This window comes from Alligator mississippiensis, chromosome 1, assembly GCF_030867095.1.
Source record: "Alligator mississippiensis isolate rAllMis1 chromosome 1, rAllMis1, whole genome shotgun sequence".
NCBI classification, from domain to species: domain Eukaryota; kingdom Metazoa; phylum Chordata; order Crocodylia; family Alligatoridae; genus Alligator; species Alligator mississippiensis.
The window spans coordinates 94,912,865-94,933,520 of NC_081824.1; the positions used below are offsets into that span (position 1 = coordinate 94,912,865).

At 44.7% G+C, this 20,656-nt stretch overlaps 1 protein-coding gene across 6 annotated transcripts in view; it reads left to right on the top strand.

The window, feature by feature from the left end:
• CCDC162 (uncharacterized) overlaps nucleotides 1–20,656 on the top strand; it is a 153,004-nt gene that overhangs the window by 46,733 nt on the left and 85,615 nt on the right. For all 6 annotated transcript variants that reach the window (XM_059732773.1, XM_059732782.1, XM_059732784.1 and 3 more), the window contains exons 16-20: nucleotides 3,617–3,747; nucleotides 6,130–6,330; nucleotides 7,610–7,731; nucleotides 10,437–10,665; nucleotides 13,016–13,218. In XM_059732773.1, coding sequence (XP_059588756.1) covers nucleotides 3,617–3,747; nucleotides 6,130–6,330; nucleotides 7,610–7,731; nucleotides 10,437–10,665; nucleotides 13,016–13,218 — 886 coding nt within the window. The remainder of the gene's footprint in view (nucleotides 1–3,616; nucleotides 3,748–6,129; nucleotides 6,331–7,609; nucleotides 7,732–10,436; nucleotides 10,666–13,015; nucleotides 13,219–20,656) is intronic.

Genomic DNA, 20,656 nt, shown 5'->3' on the forward strand with positions numbered 1-20,656 from the left:
GTGTGCCTCACCCCTGAATTCTGAGCCCTTGTGGGTGCCCCATGGGCCAGATAACATGCCTCCTTAGGCATACATCTGACACTCCTGCATTAGATGGAGAGGGGATAGCTAATAATTAGGGACCTACTCAAATCACGATTTTGTGGAAATCAAGAAATCAGGTGATTTCCATAAAACTTGTGGGGAAAAAAACTTACTAAAAATAAAATCCTGGTTCCCCAGTGGGAGCCAGCAGTCCTCCTGGCCATGCAGCCCACTGCAGGGGAAGAGGGGAGGAGGACTGCTGGCATGAAGGTGAGCAGGCAAGATGACTTCTGCTCCTGCCCCTTGCTGTTCACTGGCTGACAAGGCTTGCCCTCTCTAATCAGCAACAAGGGGTGGGGCTGCATGACAGACAACCCTCAGCCAATCAGCAGGGAGGGTGGGGCCATATGATGGACAGCCTCTCCACCAGTTAGCGGTAGTGGGCAGGGCCACTGGGGACCCTGAGTGGATCAGAGGTGTGGGGTGGGGCCTGCCATGATAAGCCCATAAAAATGGTGGCCAGCCCCGCAATCTGCCCGCAAAATTGGCTGGCTACTTCTTCAAATTGGGTAGACCCCTGCTAATATTGGGTGGAAAATAACTGCAATGGCTTGAGGGTGAAAAGGTGCAACTTCTGGGGGAACTGGGGGTGAAGCTAATGGAGGAAGGTTCCTTCTAGCAAACCAGCTGAGCTACCTTACCAGCTGCATTATGTGCACCTTGAGCCACTCAGAGCCTACTCTCAGAAACAAAACTTCAAACCACTTCATATATTTTCAGCATACAAAATGAAATTGGTACTGCATCTATTGCGACAAATAGTTTTGTGGGAGGAAGGGTTTGAAACAGGATAAAAACATTTCCCCTTCTAAGTAGTTTATTTTGTAACCACCTTATTGCAAGGTAGCTTGAGGGCAGTCAGTGTAGTCTTACCCTCTGAAACTAGGGCTGATTTTTGGACTAATGATTAACTATTTCCAATCATTTTGCTTGACTTACCTTTTGTTGTCAAACTAACTTTAATCTTTAAACTTAATGGTGGTGCCATTTTCAAATGGATAATAAGCAAAACTAATCAGACAGACAATCTGAGGCTTACAGATATCTTTTGAATTTACCTTTGCATTTATTTGGAAGTAAAAAATGTGGCCATGCAGCTGGAATCATTGCACCATGTCTTAAACTATGAATGAAACCCTCTAATAACAAGACAGTGCCTTGCTCCAGTAGTATAAAGAGCTCTCTGCCCTGCCAGGAGCATTATGGGCTACACAGGCAGGTTTTCATTGAGCAGGTTTTTGTTAAATTCTGGGTTGAGGAAACAGAGAACTAAACATTTGATCTTCTTGCAGACTGACAGGGGTACTTTATTAGACATCTTTGGGCCCCTCTGTTCTTACTGCTTCCAGTATTCAGAGGCCTAGGAAATCCTCTTTTTGACGTTGCACTCCTTACTATCATATTTGAATACACACTGATGGACCCATCCTCCACAAGTGCATCCAGTTTCCTGCTGAACCTGGTTAATTGTCAGACTCCACAACATATGGTGGCAACGAGTTCCACAAGCTGATCATACACCGTGTGAAAAAGAACTTATTTTTGTTTGTTTAAGGGGATTTGGTAACAGTCATCAAATACTTGAAGGGTTATAAAGAGGAGGGTATAGACTGTTCTTTGGCTGCAGGGGACAGGGTAAGGAGCAACACAAACTGCGGAAGCAGAAATTTAGGTTGGATATTAGGAAGAACTTTATTGCTTTGAGGATGGTTAATCATTGGGACAGGTTACTTAGGGCCTTTTTGCACATTACACTTAGGACACTTTAGCTGCACTTAAATCACAAGTGTCTATGCATTCAAGCAGTAAACACATGCTAAGTACAATTATATCATAGCAAAGTTGGGCCTTTTTAGGAGAGGAGTATCTCCAGATCGTATGAATATGTGTTTAGTTATCATCTGAATGCATCACAGAGATAATACCAGCACAGCTTGCTGGTTGATGGTCCTGACCCCAGCACTGCACCAGGGTCTTGAATGGGCTCCAGGGTGCCCCCCCACCTTGCATCACCTATATGTTCAGAGTGGTATCCATTGCAATTCCAAGATCTCTTTCCTGATTAGTATCAGAGAGTCCATTATCATGGAGGTACAACCCAAATTATCTTTTTCCCAAGTGCCTTAGCTAGTTACCAATCCACAAGTGGACTTTCTTTCTAATGACAGCCTCATTTAATTAAAAACCTTTAGTGCGGGATTTTGTCAAAAATTTTTTGAAAGTCCAAATACCTTGTATCATCCATGTGCTTGTAATATCCTAAAAAAACCCTACTAGGCTGGCAAGGTGTGACCTCCCTTTATGAAAGACATGTTGATTCTTCCCCAGCAAATCCTGTTTATCTGACAAACCTCTTTTATACTGTGCTTTTACCAATTTGCTAGGAGTAGAAGTTAGCTTCGCTGGCCTGTAGTTCACTGGATCAAACACTGTAAAAGTGTTATGTTGGCTGCCCTTTAGTCCTCTGGCTTGTAGGCTGTTTTTAGTGATAAGCTACATACTAAAATCAGTCGATCTGCAATATCGAGTTTGAGCTCCTTCAGGAGTCTTGGGTGAGTACCATCTGGTCCTGGTGATTTGCCACTGTTTAGTTTATCAATTTGCTCTATGATCCCATTTACTTACACCTCAGTTTGAATCAGTTCTACCTATTTGTACCCTACAAAGAGTGGCTCCAGTATGGGAATCTTCCTGAAGTCTTCCATGGTGAAGACTGATGCAAAGAATTCATTTAGCTCTTTTTGAGGTGGCCTTATTCTCCTTAAGTGCTCATTTACTCCATGATTATCCAGTGGCCCAGTTGACTCCCTGCCAAGCTTTCTGCTTCAAATGCATTTAATAATATTGGGTAAATCTGATATTTTTTATTAGACCAACTCAAATAGTTGGAAAAATTCTTCTTAGCAAGCTTTTGGGTTTAAATGTCCTTCATCAGGCTGGAATGATCCAGGAAGATCTGGATCCACCAACTGTAGATACTTCCTCAGCCTGATGAAGGTATTTAACCCAAAAGTTTACTAAGAAGTTTTCCAACTGTTTGAATTGGTCTAATAAAAGATATCAGATTTACCCAAAGAAACTTGTCTGCCCATGTCCTTAGACCAACACAGCTACAACCTACACCCTACACCCCTTTAATAATATCATGGTTTATGTCTCTAGCAAGTTGCTCCTTGAATTTTTTTTTGTTTTGGCTTGCCTTATTCTATTTTAACATTGCATTTGCCAGGATTTATGCTCATTTCTATTTCTTCCCATTCAGATGCAGCTTTCATTTCTTGAACAAGAGGTTATCCAGAAATTGTTTTACATGGTCTTTATAGACATGTTGTAGGGAAAATAAAGAGAGTTTATAGAGGGGAAACCTGTGTAGAAATAACCTCTTGTATCATGAGAAACTGCTTTCTCTCTCTCTCTCTCTCTCTCTCTCTCTCTCTCCTTTAATTGAAGTCCTTAAAGCAAAGTTAATAAGCATCTAATATAGATGCTCTGTGGAAGAAAACTTACTGCACTGTTCTTCTTTTGTTCTTAGGCCATATAATGTGCGGCAGTCAGCCCAGTGACAGCAACCTTCTAGGCTGGGCTCATGCATCTGTGGATCGATTTGCTGTGCTGCTTGACCTCTGGACTTGTGAGACCACTCTGTTAAAACATAAATGCCAGGTACATTTTATTTTCTCTTGTGATGAGTGAACTCTGAAAGCTATTATTACAGCTCAGATAATGTCCTCTGCTTATTAAGTTTATTTTTTAGTACTGTTTCCAAATGGAAATGCACACCGATGACAACCTACTATTATTGGTGAAGTTGGAGAATATAGAAGAGGTGGTATCTGTAACTGTTCCATGGATGTTTCCTGTTTTGCATCCCTTGGCCATTGCTAAATCTATCAGTGAACAAAATGCCATGGATTAGTACAAATGCTGGTATCAAGTTCTTGGTGAATTTGCTGGCTGGATTGATTTAAACTGACCTCTTGCTTGCCATATACTCACAGGTCAGCATTAAAGTAGGTTTGCAAGTGTGCTGTTCACTAAAGCTGTTGGAAAAATGGAAAATAAAGTACCAAAACTTTGCAAGAAGGTGTAAGGCATCAAATGCATGTGAATGCATGCAGAGTTCCTTACTCAAATGTTTGCTATCTGGATGAAAAATTAGATCAGAGTTTAAGAAGAAAGGAGAATGATGACCTAACTATTTTTATATACGTGGGGGTGGTGATAGTCTTTGGCTGTTAATGCCTGGAGCCCAGTGTCAGGGATTGTTAATGGTCACTTGAGGAGTAGAGCAGGATGGCCATTCAGCCCTTCTCACTTGTGAATTGGTCACATACATTTCATTTTTAGTCCCAGGACAACACCATCCTTTTTCTACAACAGCAATAGCAAAGAGGGAATTGTGGGAGATGTGTACCATTCAAAGACGAGTTAGTTTCAGAGTTTTTCTATTTATTGCATATGGTTTTATACAACTATGGAAATATTCTTAAGCCATTTCTGACATTGTGGTAGAGTGTGTGTGTGTATGTGTCCAGTTCTCTGCCTCAGTCACTCTCTCATTATCCTGACAGCTTTCCATTTCCACTGTAATGTAACTACATTATGCCTCCAGAACTGCCTCTGGTTTTGTTTTTAACTTAGGCAAAGAAAAATTCTATGCATGGAAACTTATTTTTCTTCATGAAAAACTCTAGAGCAACAACACAATACCTTCCAAAAACATGCTAGCCTTGATTGATATTCTGCTTGAGGCAATCTCTAGCATGAGGATAAAAATAAATACCAATGTTTAGAGGTATGTTCTGGATAACATTTATGCTCTGAGATAAGACAAAATGGAAGTGGGTCTCCTTTATTTTGCCAATAGACACCCAAAGCTTCCAGCAGGAGCAAAAGTCCTTCTAAATGAGAAAACAATGGTGCCTTTTGTTTCAAAGCTGAGGCAGCTTAGCTACTGTAGAAGTTGTTTATGGTTTATTGCTCAATATTTGCATTTGCGGCAACCAGAACCATTCAGGTCAGTCGCATCTGAGTCAGAGAAGTAATTGTTTTTGTCATAATCTCATCCCTTAGCTGTTCAAAATCTTCCCTTTTCTTCTACCTCTCCATTCTTCACAAACTTGCTTGTTTTTTGAAATACGTATGGCAATGTGGGTGCACCTCAGTTTCTGTATTTCTGCAAAATACCCCAGATTTAAATTCTGTCTTCCTGTATCTGGTTACTTTCTTTAGAAATAAAGGTGTCAGGAACTTGTATTTCCCCATCCCTTCCCCACACACAAATTGTATCCTAAATAGAAAGTACTACCACTGTGTCATCAGAGTCTGTGCATGTTTGCACTTGGGTGCCATATCTGGTCTGTACTTAGCATGCAGATGTGTTTTAACGGTTATATCCTCATGTAAATGACAGGCAAGCTTTTCAACCTCCGGGAGGAGGGCAGGGGTACATGTGAGTGATTTGTTGAGTGTTTGCAATTTTTTTTATATTGGCTGATAGCATGATTCTTTAAAAACGTAAAATACAGGTGATAGCCATTGCCACAGGAATGTGTGGAGTCTGCGGTGAGTTGGGTGCTTTTGGGCCAGTACAGCCATAGAACTCTGTAGCAGAATAGTATTATTTTGGTCCTGCTGAGGAAGAAATGCTGTAAATGAAGGTAATGTGAAAGAGAAATGGATGTTAATATAAAGAAGAATATTCTCATTTGTATGTCAGAGGATCCATTCCTCCTCTCCTTGAAGTGTATAAGGGGTATAAACCCTCTATGTTTTAAAACACAACGCAGACATTAACTCCCTGGGATGTGGAAGAAATAGCTCAGGGAGACGGGTTGTTCTGTTGTTTAAGTATTTCTTGTACCTTCCACTGAAGCATCTGGGACTGGCACTTGTCAGAGACAGAATACCAAGCCAGTCAGACCCACAGGTCTGATCTGTTCTGGAAGCTCTTCCGTTGGATTTAAATTCTCTCCATTAACAGCAAAGAACAAATGAAAAGAAAAACAAATTCTGTCTTATGCTCACTTCTGAATATGCATTCAGCTTTTAGATGCTTATTTTGAAGCTTATCAACATGCTCTTGATGCAGAAGAAAGATTTGCTTTGGCCCAAGCTATAACTGACATAATATATAAACGCCCACGGTTTGATCTCCGACTTGGCTATTTTGTCAGCACCTACAAAGATGAATGCATCTGCCTCAGGCTTCACCTGCAGCTGGTGAGGGATATAGTCAACCAGCATGTAAGTAGGTAATATTTATAATGTATCCTTTGGGAGCACAGGAGAGTGGAACTGATGCTAGATTAGATAACTTCAGTTTACTGGAAACCCTCAGATATGCCTTATATAGGTTTGGGATATTTGTATTAGTTAGGCTGTCACTTAAGTTTGTCAGTATCAGGCTAACTTGGAAAGCTGGCTGGGGCTTCATAAATGTTAATGCCTTCAAGAGCAGAAAGCTGAGATTTTCTTTCAGTCACAAAGCAAATGGCAGGGAACTTGTAGGGCTTTATATAACATGTAAAATGTTAAATCTGTTTCAATTTGATACAATCCAGCACAATTGGAAATTCAGTACACTTGGAATCTGAATGAGTCCGTTCAACTGCATAACTGCTGAAAATGATGAGGAGCCATCAATTTCAAGATGTCTAAACTAGTCCTGAAATGACTGGGTCCTAATTTCAGGGGTGCAGTTGGAGGCTTTAGACATTCTCTGGGAAGTAAGGAAACAAGCATTAATAAGGTGCAGAAAGCTGGATGCCATTGGTTGCTATGGTTAATGAGCATTGCGTACACTGAGTTTAGGTAAGGGCATATTCCATTTAAGTTTATAAACTTTTTCTAGTCTTGGGGCTACTCACTTAAGTGGAGTATGTTATAACTGTGAAGAGCAGAAGGTCTGCCAGATTAAACCACAACACTGAAAATCTTAAACTCTGCCATCTGCTTTGAGCTTTGCCATGCACTGCCTGTATGTCTTGGCACCAGTCACTTCCTTTCTCTCAGCTTCAGTTTCCTACTCTGCAGTTGAAAAGTTTGTTGACTGTTTGTGGAGTGCTTTGTGGTTGCCACATGGCTGAGCCTATTTTAAGGACATGGCACTGCTATTTCTAGCATTTTTGGGCACAATAAAAGAAAATGCATCATCAACATCCTGCTCTAGTAGAACTAAATTAATAGAACAGTAGATTTAATGAAGAGTTGTGGAGTCTCCATCCCTGGAAGTTTTCAAGAGCAGGTTAAATGAACACTTGGCTGAGGTGATTTAGACAAGGGTGAATCCTGCCTTGATCAGGGGGCTGGATTAGATGACCTCATGAGGTGCTTTCCAGCATTATTTTTCTATGATTCTATATAAGGTCTAATTTGGTCTTGGTACTTATGTATGTAACTAATCTAAATTGAATGCAGCTTGCATTTAAAGTAAATAATATTTGCCTGCCAAGAATATTTTTTCCTTAAGTTTCTTTAGCTCTGTTTTGAATTTGTCCTACTGTTGCTTATTGATGATTTTCAGATTGATTCCCAGCGGGAATATGTTTACAAAATTTGGCGAGAAGGTCAGAAAGGTGGCATCGGTGAATTTGGACTCCCCCCTAACATAATTGCTAAGCAACTTATATCTCTCAACAGCCATTTGTGAGTAATTTTATAGGGTCAGTTGTCTTGAAATTAAATGTTCTGCTCTAGCTTCTGTATTTTTATTTATCAATAAAATCTCTCTGCATCCTTCCCTCTTCCCCACCTGAGAAGTCTGGCTTCCAAGGTGATGAATCCGAAATAGTAGCTGCCTTAGGAAAGGTGTTATAACAAAAAATGGATTCTCAGGAAATATGCAGTTTAACACACCCTGTGAGCTACAGGGATGTGTGGTGGCAGCAGAGCAGTCAAAGCAGCTCTAGAAGCATGGGATCAAGTCTTACTTCAGACTTGTGCTGAAGGTCCCTCCCCCACTAGTTGACCCAGCTGTAAATGGGTACCTAATCATTTAATGTGGGGAGCAAATGGTGGCTCAATGTGATAATGGCCACATCATTTCCTTCTGTGTGGCTGGCTATAGAAACTGGCATGACTTAAGCTAGTGATTCTAAACCGGGATGCAAGGGCACCCAGGGGTGCTGCCAGAGCCTGCAAGGTATAAGGAGATAAGCAGATAAACTAAGCATATAAGCCAGATGGTTGTCTCCCCCCCCCGGCCACACACATAGCCCTTTTGTTAGAAGGTAAGCCCTGGAATATATCATTAATTTTTTTAATGGGGTGCCGTTCAATTCATGAAAGTTATGGAGGAGTGTCCTGAACCCAGTAATAGGTGTCTCATGTTCAAATAGTTTGAGAATCACTGTCTTAACCATACTAGCTTGGTAGGCTGTTAGGTTCTGATAGAAATTTAACTCTGATTTACCAGAAATTTAACCAAGTAAGACAAGGTACTCCTGTTACTGAATTTAGTTTGTTAATTTTACACCCTCTAGGAAAATTTAATGTTTCCAGTTGTAAGGGCTATGTAATGCCTGTCTAATTTCAGGATCACTATTTGCATTGATCTGTAGGTTTACTATTGTTCTAGCTGTACTATGGTATTTTTACAATCATTTGTCTCTAGTTTAAGCATGATGAGTGTGAACATTATAGTAATCTCATTTTGAGCAGGCAGATGAACTGGGGCAGCTAACCCATGAGAAGTTTTATTCTTTACCTTCTTTGCCAGATAAAAGTAGTAGTTACATTTCTATGTAATAACCAGGGATCCTGGTTTTCCCTAAAAAATCACAAATTCTGTTATAAAAAAATCATAAATTCTCTAATAAAATCCCCCAAATCTGTGATTTAAAATTAAAGTCCCCCCACAGCTACCTCTGCCTTTCTGGTGTCCCTCACTCCCTACCCACAGCCCCTTGGCCCTACTCATGCCTCTCACTCCTCCCCTCCACAGCCTTGCTGGTGCCCTTTGCCCCCCCACCCATAGTCCCTGTTCCTCAGGCCCCCTGCTGCTAGGGCTATGGACCCAGGTCCACAGCCTCCTGCCCCTGCTCCCCCCTGCTGCGGGCTCAGACCACTGCATGCACTCCTGGGGGGTAGGAGGGACCTGTGCCCCCCAGGTCTGTACACAGGGCAGGCGCAGGCTGTGGGATTGGGCTTCCACCCTGCTTCCCTCCCCCGGGGCCTCTGCAGCCTAGTGGGCATGACCCAGCAAGGCAGGGAACAGGGGAACTGCACAGAGTAGCTGCTCACCGCTGCCAGCTCTGCACTGCCCTAGCAATGCACCTCTTGCACGCAGGGCTGCAGTGAGAGCAGCGGCATGGGGTTGCACCCCTCAGAGCAGCAGCACATGCAGGGGACACATCACCAAAGCAGCGTGCAGCTCGCAGTGGCAAGGAGATCCTTGCTCAGCTCCACTATTCCCTGCTGTGCCGGGTCATGTCTGCTGGGCTGTGGAGACCCTGGGGTAGGAAGCAGGGTGGGAGCCTGAGCGTGCAGCCCATGCCCACTTCACACAGATCTGGCGGGCAAGGGTCCCCCTGCCCCTTGAGAGTGCATGAGGCAGCAGGGAGTCTGTTCTTCCCCTCCCCCAGATGAGCCACCCGCAGCCCCATCCTGCTGGGGCCCTGACGCCATGCATTGTGGCCCTGGGCCCCAAGTCCCATGCACCGCCCGGCTGGGCAGCATTCCCAGCTATGCCCAGATCCTTCTCTCCCTCCCTACAGGGGCTTCAATTCCCCTCTCCCTCTCCCTCTCCTCCACCCACTTAACTGCAGGAGCTGCTCTCCGGGCTGCCACCTTGCCTGACTGCCCTCCTCTCACTCCCTCCCAGCTCCCTGCAGGTTGGAACTCTGCCAGCCTGCAGGGAGCTCATTGCAAAACAGCAAAATCCGTGGGTTTCTCTGGCAAAACAAGAAATCTGTGTTTGCCTCTGGTAAAAGGTAAAATCTGTGGTTTACTCTGTTTTTCCATGGGAAATGGGAAACCCAGATACCTGGTAATAACTCTCTTACGTGCAGATGAGCTGCTTTGTTTTTGATCATGGAACTGTGTGGCTGGTTAAAGTTGTTGTATTTATTCTTGCATATTGAACAACTGCAATGTTTCCTTACACATACCACTTTTATTCCAGACTTATTCCAGAACTATTATTGTGGGAGGTTTTTTTGTTTGCTTTTGTTTTGGAAGTAGTATGGAAGGCAGGGTTGAGTGTTACTTGTTAAGATGATTTGTATACCAAATATATGTAAGAATATAAAAGTTTGTTGTGACAATGTATGCAAAATGGGAGGGTTTGGGATAATATGGGATAATATGCTCTCAGAAAAGCACCATTTTAATTTCTCTCTCCTTTTTTTCAGCCCTACTCTGAAAAACATTTATTTGCTGGAATTTCACCCTTCTCTTGGCCTGGTGTCTTTAATCCCTAAATCTCTTGAACACCTCTCTCAGGAGTTCCACACCATCTGTAGACCACAAACAGCAAGCGAGGCAACTAGTCTAGATAAAAAAGTACTTCAGCTAGCGCTGGATGAATGGCTGTCTTTGGAAAATCTGGAATTATTATACAGCCCACAAATTCAGAAAGATGTAGGTTCAATTAGTGGTCCTTTGCAGGTTATAACGGTTACTTGAGGACCGAGATTTTGTTGGTGCTATTTTTGGGAGAATCAAAGGAGGGTGCAGAGGTGCAATTGGTTTCTGCTCCGCCCAAACTTTAAAAACAACTGCCTGGGGTGGAAAGCTCCATTTCTCTTCAGAGAATGCTGACAGAGTCAATTGACTTCATGGCTTATTATCATCTCCCTTAATGCCTGTTAAAGTGTTAATGACACACATTCCTTTTTAATGGTCTTGATGTTCCACAATTCAGATTATCCTTTGTTCTACAATTTTGCTGCCTGTTAGCCCTGCCTGGTAGGGCCCTGAGAAAACAGCAGCTTTCTTGTTGGAAATTTATGGCATGTGCATGGGTGAAGTATAACTTTTTATGGAATATTCACAGAACTATCGTTGATATTGGCAAAGGGGTCCAGGTAGTTTGTGAATATTCCGTGAAAAATGATACTTTACTTGTGTACATGCGGTAGGCAGGCATACAGCCATAGGCAGTGGAAGGCTAGGGCTAATGGGGCTTAGCCCCTCCAAATACAGGGCAGCACAGAGGGCTGCAGGGCATCCTGGGTGCGTGGGTGGGATTGTGTGGAGCATTGCCCCCCACAGCAGGTGAGTCAGGGAAGGGGAAGGAGAGGCCCCCATAGTGACAGAGGGAGTGGGGCAAACACAAGGGCAGGGGCTCGGGTGAATGGGGCCCCAAGGCAGGTCATGGGATGCTTGGAGCCCGGTCAGATTTGTGCATGGAGTGGAGGCAGGCTGCTGCTGCAGGCTGGGCTGTGCATGCTGCTGCTGCTGCCCCAGGAATCAGCTGCTGTGCGTGATGCCATGTGCCTGCCACTGCCGGCTCCCAGAGCCAGCTCCTGAGCCACTAGCAGCGGGGTGCAGAGCCCAGCCCCCAACGGCAGCCCACCTCCACCCTACACATAAATCCAGGGATCCTGTGCCCCCTGGGCCTCTCCCAAGATGTGCACAGTAGCAAGAGCCCCCCCCCCCCCCCCCCCCCCCCCCCCCAATCCCTGGATAAGACACTTGGGCTCCAAGCATCCTATGACCTGCCCTGGGGCCCCATTCGTCCCTGCCTCTGCGTCTGGCTCACTCCCTTCCTCATGCTGGGGGCCTCAATCTGCCTCTCCCATGCCCGTTTCCCTTCCCCCTCCCTGACCCACCTGCTGTGGTGGGCACTGGCTACAATCCCGGCTGCCTGCAGGCTCCATGTCTGTTTGGGTGCACACCCCCCCCCCCCCCCCACTGCAGCTGCCCAGAGCCCATGCCTGGGCTGCCCGGTGGCCCTTTGTGCTGCCCCACGTCTCAGGGGGATAAGCCCCATTAGCCCCGGCCTTCTGCCATCTATGCTCATGACCCTTAAAAATTGTGGTGTGGGGCAAAGTCCACGGTTTCCAAGTAGTCCATGAAATCATGATTTTCTCAGCGCCCTACTTCTATTTTACAGCTATGCAGACTGTTTTTAACTCTAGCTAAAAATCTTAATTCAGATATGGTAATCTTAACTCAGGTGTAGAAATGACTGACCGTGAAGTACTGGAGCACTGTCAAGATGCTCAAAAGTCTACATTTTGTTTTTTGAATCTGAATAAGAGATTTACATTAACTATGACTACTACAGAACTAATGATACAATATCCTTTGACATTTTTGCAAGTGTTGTGTTTTTAAGACTTTATACATATTCTAGCAAATATTTGTTTTTGGTTTGATCTTAAACTTAATATAGTGGTAGCTCTCTACCACATTAATAAAGCTACTAGTTTTGCTTTAACTGGAGAATAGTATGTATTGTGTTATATGATGTCTGGCACACCAGCTGCACCCCACTTTGCAAAATCCTAGATCCTCCCATGCCCAAATTCTATCTTATTTTGATAGTTAATGATGACAAGCCTGAGGTGTAAGAAAACAGCTCTGCACTCTGGGCAGCAGTTAACTCCTGGCTGCGGCAGTGGATGTTATTTTTATGCTCCACCTCCAAGTCAGTACTTGGGGCTACTGCCCTTGTTTATTGTAATGGGACAAAACACTTCTGTTCCAAGGGCCAGGTTTTCTTAAAACCATGAAGCAAAGCCATATTTGGGGTTTAAGGTTTTCTATCCTCTGTCAATGGCCTGGTCCTGCTACCTTTGAAGTAAATGGCAAAACCCCAACTGATTTCAGTGGGAACAAGATTGTTTCCAGGGGAGACTGGCTCCAATCTCATACCAGCGGTGTCACTGTAATTACTCCAGAAAAAATGAAAAAGGATTGTATATATTTTTATCATGTTTATATAAAAGGTGTACCTATCTCTGTTCCTTTCCTTCCCTTGCAGTTATTTTCAGATGTATTGGTGGACGACCCTGTCCTTGTGAAAGAAATTGCTATGTCTGTAGTTGAGTCAGGAGCAGATGAAGAGAAGAAACAAAGCAAAGGAAAACAAACCTTTATTCTGGACTCCTTCTCCAGGCTCCTGGAGCTAGTCACCCTCCGCCATCGGTTAATAGAAAGTACAATGGAGAGTGCACGATTAGCTAGGTTAGTACTGAGCACATGCAATATGGGAGGCCATTGTCTTCTTGATGCATAGGATTGTTGCATGAGGTTTAAAACCATTTGTTTCAAAATTTGAGATATGATTAAAGGTAGATAAAGAAAACAGGAAATATTTGTAGTTGGATCCAGCTGGTAGTGAAATCAGCAGCTAAACTCCCTCTTAAAAAATACCAAGACTAGGCCCTTAATCTGTTAAAAATAGGAGTCTTCTATTCTACTGTATTTCAGTCAAAGAGCATGGTAGAGGAGAATATATTAATTATTAACCAAGTGAAGATAGTTATTCCCCTTTGCAAAAAGATTTGTACAGCTACCCGACTGTGAACAGCTCTTTAATGGTAATAAAATTGCAACATGACCAAGAGCTCCTCAAGAAACACAGTACCTTAGTTTGTTCACTTGTTTCAATAAGCAGCCAAGTATAATTGCATTCTAATTGGGCTTATTTTTTTCTGAGAAAAATTTCTCATTGAAAATACCAGCTGGACTTTAGTAAATCATCTGCTATAGTGCTGTTTGGGGAATTGTTGTTAAACTATAGAAGAGGGCATTAAAACAAGAACTGTAAAGTGGGTAACAAATGACTGAAAGGGGGAGACCACAATGTATAGTGTTGATAAGGGAGATGTCAGCCTGGAGGGAGCTTATTAATGGAGTTTCTGAAAAGATCAGTCATGGCACTGATCTTATTAAATATTTTTATTAATCACTTTAGCATAAAAATATGAGTCAGCTAATAAAATTTGCAGACAACACAAAATTGGAAGGCATCACCAATACAGAGGAGGACTGGAATATCACACAGGAAGAACCAGATGACTTTGAGAACTGGAGTAATAGAAATCAGATGAAACATAACAGTGCAGAGTACAAGATCATAAACTTACTGGCTACTAACAATAATTTCTTCCATAAGCTGGGGGCTCATAGATTGAAAATGGTAGAGAAGAGAAAGATCTAGGCAAGTTGGTCAGCCACAGACTGAGATTTATAAATTGACCTGGGCAAGGTGTCCAATAGAGATAGAACATTGTATGAGTCATTGAAACCTCAACTGGAATATTGTGCATAGTTCTGGTCACATCTGTTCAAGAAAGATGAAATCAACTGGATGAGGTGTACAGAAGAGCTATTGGGATGACTGTGGAAACAGTCATAGGACAAGTAGGGTCTTCTTGGGTTATGGAGTCTAGTCCCCATCTTTACAAGTAATCATTTAATTGAAAAGTCTTAAAAATAATCTAGTCTAACCCCTCACTCCTAACAACCACAAAGCGCATTACAAACAAAATCCACCTTACAGTGTACCACAGATAAAAGCTGGGAAGAAAAGAGCACAAAATCCTTTAGCTTTGTGTCTGAGAGTTTTCAAAGTGATGGCAGGAGCACCCATATACAGAGTCAAAACTCTCCCTTTCCAATGCTTTACAGTAGGGATAGGCAATTATTTTGGCTGGAAGCTGCTTAACAGGTTTTGGTGAGCTGTTGAGGGCCGTAAGAGTAGTCCCGCCCCTTGACTAGTGCCCCACCACCTGGTTGCCATCTTGGGACCAGAAGTCCGATCCCTAACCCCTGACCTTTGCCACTGGAAGTCTTTCCCCTTGTCCCGGAAGTGCTCCTTTTGGGAGGGGGATTACCATCTTGAAACTGGAAAAAAACCCAAATCATATACTAAAAAAATCAAACATCTACTATAACTTATTTTAATTTAATTAAAAAAAATATTTTTGTCCTGATTTATGTGTTTGCATAGTGTATCTAGAGATGATTGCATAATAGCTCAAAATACATTCTTACCCTTGTATATTGCGTACGGGGATAAGGAAGTGTATGTGGGGGCTGTGTGTTGGGGAGTGGGTGTAAGGGTATGGGTATGCTAGGTGGGGTGTGTGGGGGGAAGTGGGGGTGGGTATGGAGAGGTGTGGGGTATGTGGTTGGGGTGGGGGGCTGTGGGAGGGTGTGGGTGTGTGTTTGAATATGGTAGAGGGTGTGGAAGTGTGTGTGTGTGTGTGTGTGTGCATGGTGTTATGGTTGGGGGGTTGAAGCATGTGCAGGGGCTCTGAGAGGGTGTATGGGGGGAGGGGGTATGGGGGGAGGTTGGGAGCCAGCCTCTTCTGTCATGTCCTGGCTGCAGTGCACAGTTCCCAGCTGCAAGTCCAGGACCCATATGGCGGCAGCATAGGGCCAGCCTGGCCCATCCTGGCACAGAGCAGTTCTGGCTGCAAGGCCAGGAGCATCATGGTGCTTCACAGAGCCAGCCTAGCCTGGCCCATTGCAGCTGTAGCATGCGGTTCCCAGCTGCAAAGTCAGGACCTGCATGGCATGGCACAGAGCCAGCCCAGCCTGACTGCAGCATGCACTTTCTGAATGCAAGGTCAGGACCTGCACAGCACAGCATGGAGCCAGCTTAGCCAGGCCCATCCCATGCTGTCCCAGCAGCATGCAGTTCTTGGCTGCATGTTTGGGACCCATGCGGCACGGTAGGGAGCTGGCTTGGCCCAGCCTGTCCCCTCCTGGCACCATGCAATTCCTGGCTGTATGGTCAGGATCCACACAGCGCAGCATGGAGTTGGCCTGGGCATGCCCGGTGGCACACTGGAGTGCCAGAGCCATGGGAAGTCCTGCACCATCAGGTTGGGTCAGCTCTGTGACTCCATGTGGTGCTCCTGGCACTTTAGCCAGGAGTGGCACATGGAGGCACAGAGCCAGAGTCCTGCAAGCCCCATGGAGTGAGGTGATTGCCGGTGGTTCCCCCCCTTCTCTCCCCCCAGCCTGTTCTTACCTGAATTTCAACTCTTGGATGAACCACAGGGGAACAGCCACAGGGTTGTTATGACAGAAGTCTCTGTTAGTCAGAAGCTTCCAGTCTCCAGAAGCTTTTGTGGGGTGTGAGCAGAGTGGGGCAGGGCAGGGCAGGGCAGGGCAGGCTGGAATTGAGTTGGTTGCATAGCAACCAGAGCCCAAGCTGCTAGCTGCTGCAGCTGGCAGCTTGTGCTGCTGGCTCCTTGTCAGCTTGCAGACAGGCAGCCACCAGCAGGTAATAATTGTCTAAATTTTAGAGGGGCCCTGTGGGCTAGACAGAATGGCTTGGTGTGCCGAAGCCAGCCCGTGGACCATATTTTGCCCACCCCTGCTTTAGAGGATAGGGAGATAGGATAGGGGGAAGAACCCACAGAAAACTATGAAGTATTCAGTTTTACTATGGATGGTCAGCTGATATCTTAAAGCATATTACTACTTCTGTTATCCACACAGACAAAAGGTGCTGACAAGTGACATTTGTTGTGATCGGTCCTTTGAAGGCATTGTACTACCATGCCTTGACAGAAATGCACAGCTGTAGAGCACTTTAAATGTGCCTACTTGTGCAACAAATTAACCCATATGTAATGAGGGTTCAGATGAAGGTGCTCCAAAGTGGAGTGCCTTCATTAACTTCTGTCTGTCTCTGTGCTGATCAGGCCTGGGCTGATGCAGCCCAGCCCCACCCTGGTGCTATCTGCAGGAAAGGAGAGGGAGAAAGGAAGGGGAAGGAGCTCCAGGCTGGGATTTGTCCAGCCTGAGCTGGAGTGGAGGGGCACATGGATTAAAGTCCCCTGCCTTGGGTGGAGCTCCAATCTATGCGCCCTCCCCCACTCCAGCTCAGGCTGGGGAGGTCCCTCCCTTCCCTTCTCCCCACTCCCATCCTGCAGGCAGCATGGGAGCTGGGGGAGGGGGCAGGCTAGGGATGAGAGTTTGAAGACAGGCAGCTCCTCCTGGATCAGCTCCAAAATGGAGCTTGATCTCCCACCCTCCTGACCCAACAATAAATGTCTGTTGGGTCAGGGGGACACTGTGAAGCATCATGAGTTAGAATGCGGAGCTGCACATCAGCGCCTGAAGTTACCTCTTCACCCCAACATGGGGACTGCATACAGATGAAAGAACACATGACATGTACCAACCACTGGTCCAGGAATTCCCTACCCCATCACACTATGTGGGGGTGAAGAGCTCACTGGCCAAGTTCGCGGATGACACCAGGTTATGGGGAAGTGTGGTCACAGTTGAAGATAGGCTATAGTTACAGGCAGACCTAGACAGGCTAGCAAGTTGGATGGATCGGAACCTGATGAAGTAATTGTTGAGAAATGTAAAGTGCTTCACCTCGGACAAGCAACCACCAACACACCTACAGGCTTGGCAGCACCAAACTGACTAGCACCATGAATGAAAGGGACCTGGGGGTAATAATAGACCACAGTATGAATATGAGCCAGCAGTGCGATGCTATAGCCAGTTGGGCAAATAATACTCTGGCATGCATCAATCGATGCATCTCCAGCAAAGCCAAGGAGGTGTTTCTTCTGCTTTACTCAGCACTGGTGAGACCACAGCTGGAGTACTGTGTCCAGTTCTGGTCACCACACTTTAACAAGGATGTGGACAAGCTCGAGAGAGTCCAAAGAAGAGTCACCCATATGATTAGTCTTAAAAGGCAACCCATATGAGGAAAGGCTGAGGGATCTGGGACTCTTCAGCTTGAGGAAAAGAAGGCTGAGGGGGGCCTGGTAGCAGCTTACCACTACACTAGGGGAGTACATCAAGGGCTCAGCAAACAACTGTTCACCAGGACACCCAAGGGGAAAACCAGGAGTAATGGCCACAAACTCCTGGAAGATAGATTCAGGCTCAACATTGGGAAAAATTTCTTCACAGTCAGGGTGTCCAGACTGTGGAATAAACTCCCTCCAGAGATGGTGTAATCACCTACCCTGGAAATCTTCAAGAGGAAACTAGACAGTCACCTTGCTGGGGTCACCTGACTCCTAGTTATCTTTCCTGCTTGGTGCAGGGGGCTGGAACTGATGATCTTCCGAGGTCCATTCCGGCCTTACAATCTATGAATTTATAAATCTCGGAGCCCTTGGCAATAATCTTCATGAAGTCATGGGAGATGAGCCAGGTACCAGAGGACTGGAAAAGGGCCAGTGTAGTGCCACTCTTCAAAAAAGGCAAGAAGGAGGACCCAAGGAACTACAGACCAGTTAGCCTCACCTCAATACCTGGCAAGTAACTGGAGTATATCCTAACGAAGGCCATTTGCAAGCGTCTGGAGGAGGAAGGGCTCATCGCAACAGCCAGCATGGATTTATGAAAAGCAAATCATGCCAAACAAACCTGATCTTCTTTGACAAAGTAACTGCTTGAGTGGATGAAGGGAATGCTGTAGATATAGTGTATCTGGACTTCAACAAGGCTTTTGACAAGATCCTGCATGAACTTCTCATAAACAAATTGGAGAAATGTTGGCTAGATAAAACTACTATAAGGTGGATAGATAACTGGCTCAATAGCTGCAAGCAAAGGGTAATTATTAGTGGGTCCATGTAAGAATGACAGGAGGTTTCAAGTGGAATCCCAGGGGGGCTGGACCCAATGATCTTCCAAGGTCCTTTCTGGCCTTACGATCTATGAATCTATGAATTCCCTCCACAGATTTCCCAAGCCTCCACTGCTTTGCTTGGAAGCCCATTCCAAAGCTGTACTCATATAATAGTTTGAAAATTAGAAAAATATATCTATCTAAGCATGCTTTTAACCAGTTTGTAGTTATTTAGTTTTGAAAGTTAAATACCTCCTCCCCTTTCCTGATATCCACCTCATGACTATATTTGTAAATAGTATTATAATCCCTTTCATCCTTCATTTTGGTAAACTAAACTAAGTTTCTTTAATGCCTTCTTGTAAGGACTACAAGGGCACTTTTACACATGCTCTGGGAGTGGGGGAGCGGTGCTTTAATTAGAGCAGCTCCTAGAGCTTCTCTGATTAAAGTGCCGCTGCATCTCATGTAGCAGCATCCCTGCACTTAAATGTCAGTGGGGACGCTTGAACTAAAGTTCATTCAATGAGCTTTAGTTGAAGTGCCCCTGCCACCATTTTTAAGTGTGGGGATGCTGATACATGAGACACAGGAGGCTGCTGGAGCATGGTAATTAATTACCATGCTCCCATGTGCTGTAATTACAGTGTGTCGGAGCAGCTTCTACACTCATATACATGCACCCCAAGGTTCTCGGTTTCCTTAACCTTCTTAGTGGCTCTTGTCTTGGCCGGGCTGAACCGACTCGAGGTGATTTAAAAACTGCTCGCTCGTCAGGGCGGGGTGGTGAATGGAGAGGCTGACAAGGCTTAATGGTTGCAAAAAACTTTACTTACGTCGCGGGTGGCTGCGACGGAAACGGTTCGGTCGTCTGGACAACAATGTGAGTTGCTCCAGCTGGCGAGGCCAATGCCAGTAAATTCGTCCGTAACTCAAGCTGCCGTCTGGGACTGCGTTCGGCGACGGGAAGAAGGATCGATAGGTGATCAGTCTATCGACCAGCTAGCCGCAAGTCGGATCTCTTAGAGGCACTCTGCAGCGTGCTCAAAGCTCTTCGACTTGGGCGGAAGTTGCGCTAGTTTTTAAACGGCCAGCAAGCCAATTACCGGCCGCCACATATGAATAATTTAGCACTAGCCAATTGCGGGACACAAATTTACATCCGAATGGCGGGAACTCTTTGCACCGTGCATTTCTGTGCTGCAAAGAGAAAATGCATCCTGCAAAGACAGCTGCGGGATGCAAAGTGGCGGGAACTCTCTCCTGCACGCGGGTTCTTCATGCATCAAAAACCCTCGCTGTGCAAGAGGCTCTCGTGTGTCAAGAAAATTCCATAGTGCCGAGGCACCAAACTCACTGGGTCGTGACAGCTCTTCTTTGTATTTATTCCAGTTCAAATTCATCATTTTGATCACTGTTTAAATCTGCATACAGCAGTCTAAATGGGGTCTTGCAATGCTTTGTTCTGTGGTATTGGCACTTCCTTGTCTCTACTGAATATACCCTGCCTAGTACACTTTAGAATTGTATTGGCTGCTTTACAGTGGTTTCTTGTGGACTGGTTATCCCACAGTCAGCCAGCACACCCAGGTCCCCTTCTTCCTCTGTTGCATCCAGTCTACAACACCTATCTTGTAACTAAAATTCTTGCTATTAGTCCCTAAGGGTATGATTGCTATGTGGACTGGATTTAGTGTGTGGGCTGTATGTTAGATAGATCAGGTCCACTGCAATGCTCTTGTTTTAGAAGGTCAATTTTCTTGTCATGTAAGGGTATTAGACTCACTGCTTTGAACCTTCCTTGGATAAAACCACGTTAGGTTTTATCCTGTTCTTTTTTTACTTCCTGATTGTTCTTTCCTTCAATATCTATTTTAAGTTCTTAAATAGTAGAGTCATTCCCTCCCTTATTTTCTAAAGAAAATAGGAGTTTTTTGTCACTTTTCAGTAATAAGGTACCATCCTGATCTGACTGATTTATTCATGATCTGTGATAAAGGAGACTGGCATCTCATGTGCCAGTTATTTCAATATTCTGGGATGAAGATTATCCAG